Source organism: Arachis ipaensis, chromosome B03 (assembly GCF_000816755.2).
Source record: "Arachis ipaensis cultivar K30076 chromosome B03, Araip1.1, whole genome shotgun sequence".
Classification (NCBI taxonomy): domain Eukaryota; kingdom Viridiplantae; phylum Streptophyta; class Magnoliopsida; order Fabales; family Fabaceae; genus Arachis; species Arachis ipaensis.
This window is the reverse complement of record NC_029787.2, coordinates 33,588,057-33,590,261: the sequence shown is the minus strand read 5'-3', so window position 1 is coordinate 33,590,261 and position 2,205 is coordinate 33,588,057. Positions and strand designations below refer to the sequence as shown.

General features: G+C 30.9%; 1 protein-coding gene across 1 annotated transcript in view; it reads left to right on the top strand.

Annotated features, from left to right (window-relative positions):
• Positions 598–2,205, top strand: part of LOC107634346 (inositol oxygenase 2-like) — a 2,990-nt gene continuing 1,382 nt past the window's right edge. The window contains exons 1-7 of the mRNA XM_016337871.2: positions 598–746; positions 861–1,005; positions 1,140–1,221; positions 1,314–1,518; positions 1,679–1,738; positions 1,831–1,883; positions 1,971–2,097. Coding sequence (XP_016193357.1) covers positions 713–746; positions 861–1,005; positions 1,140–1,221; positions 1,314–1,518; positions 1,679–1,738; positions 1,831–1,883; positions 1,971–2,097 — 706 coding nt within the window. The 5' untranslated portion in view covers positions 598–712. The remainder of the gene's footprint in view (positions 747–860; positions 1,006–1,139; positions 1,222–1,313; positions 1,519–1,678; positions 1,739–1,830; positions 1,884–1,970; positions 2,098–2,205) is intronic.

Below are 2,205 nucleotides of genomic sequence, written 5' to 3'. Positions count from 1 at the left end.
ATGTATTAAAGATGTGGCATTCATATTTAAATTGATAAATATTACACAAATAAATAAATTATTTGTTTAATTTAAATGAAAATGATCCATTCCTTTTATCTTATTGGAATAAAATATTCCTATCTTTGGAGGAAAAAGAATTAGTTATCACTCGTTGAGCTATCATATATTTCGTTTACAACTCTTGTAACCAAAAACAAAATTTCATAAATTGTTAACTATTTTTGGTGAAGACAGCAAATTAACAGCAACACCTACAAGAGTATGACTAAGCTATAAAATTATTTTAACATAAAGAATAACGTATATAAATTATTAGGATCGGAAATTCAAAATTTAACTCTTAGCATGGATTAATATTAGTATATAGTACAACTTTTTAATGGCAATTTTTACTATAATTTAATCAAGTCTTGGATTATAAAATGAGTAGATAACACCTAACGCTGACGTTGACATGAACAACTTTGAATTTGATTAGGATAAGAAGTTACTTAAAATAGTATGATTCTAAATTGGTTTATTCATTTATTTTTTTTTATTTTGGAACTTTTAAAATTTAAACACAAGAAGAAGGATTTTATTTTGAGCTATATAAACACCTTTTTTGTCAGAGGTTTTTGCCACATCCATTTCATTGAGATTTTCTTTTTCTTTTCTTGTTGTTAAGCATTTTCTCCAGTAATTTTCGTTGTTGTCTTTTCTTACGACAATGATGACCATCCTTGCTAAGCAACCTGCCCTTGGTATTATTGTAACCTTTATTTTACTATTTCAATTTGGTTTATATTCTTGCACAAGTATGGCTATATATATATATATTCATAACTCGTGTCTGTCATATTGTAACATATTTTCAGGGTCACAATTCGACGAGAAGAGCGTGCACACTGTCACTGAGGAAGCCAAGAAAGTTGCGTTGAATGGTGAATTTTCTTTGCAAAAGGAATCATCACATAATGGATTTACAGCACCAGAAATCAATTCATTTGGCCACTCTTTCAGGTTTCAACTCCATTTCATATTCTCTCACTCATATTTTCTTCAATTAATTTTTATTAATGGATCTTTATAGTTTTAAATAGTGTATGTTGGTGAAAAAATAATGCTAATGTGGGTTGATGGTGGGATATTTGCAGGGATTATGATGCTGAAAGTGAAAGGCAAAAAGGTGTAGAGGAATTCTATAGACTGCAGCACATCAACCAAACATATGACTTTGTAAGCAGACTTTAATCTATCTCTCTAGGCAATGTCATGGGAATGATCAATGCTGACTGAAATTTCATTTGCTAAATGCAATGCTATTACAGGTGAAGAAAATGAGGGAGCACTATCAGAAATTGGACAAGGCAGAAATGAGCATATGGGAATGTTGTGAGCTGCTCAATCAAGTGGTGGATGAGAGTGATCCTGATTTGGATGAACCTCAAATTCAACATTTGTTACAATCTGCTGAAGCCATCAGAAAAGATTATCCCAATGAAGATTGGTTGCATTTGACTGCTCTCATCCATGGTACTTGCACTTGGATATACTTTTGTATAAGCTTTCCTAAAAGAGCCATTTAAAGTCTTGATCATAATCATACATGAAAGTTAGGCTGCTTTTGTTTACTAAGAGACATAACATATTTTATACCAATAGGAATTTACAAATGATAGTTGATTTGTTTTAGATCTTGGAAAGATTCTTCTTCTTCCTCAATTTGGCGAGCTTTCTCAATGGGCCGTTGTTGGTGAGCATTTATTACTTCTAATTACCTTATGGAGTTATGGTATACAATTTTGAATTCAACAATTAAACTTAATGAAAAATACATATTTGTAGGAGATACATTCCCTGTTGGTTGTGCCTTTGATGAAGCAAACATTCACCACAAGGTAATCAATTAGTTTTGAGAAAGTTATAACTAACTTTAGTTTGTTATCTTAAACTAGCAATCAATATAAGCTTCTTCTTGGCTCTAGTATTTCAAGGACAACCCAGATTTCAAAAATCCTGCTTATAACACAAAAGAAGGGGTCTACACTAAAGGATGTGGACTCAACAATGTTATGATGTCATGGGGACATGATGATTACATGTATTTGGTGAGTCTATATAGAAGAGTGCATCACTTGGATCATTGGATGATTTACAATTTATATAATAATTTGATATTTTTGTATTATTTGATTTAGGATTTGATAAATAGTACGTTTT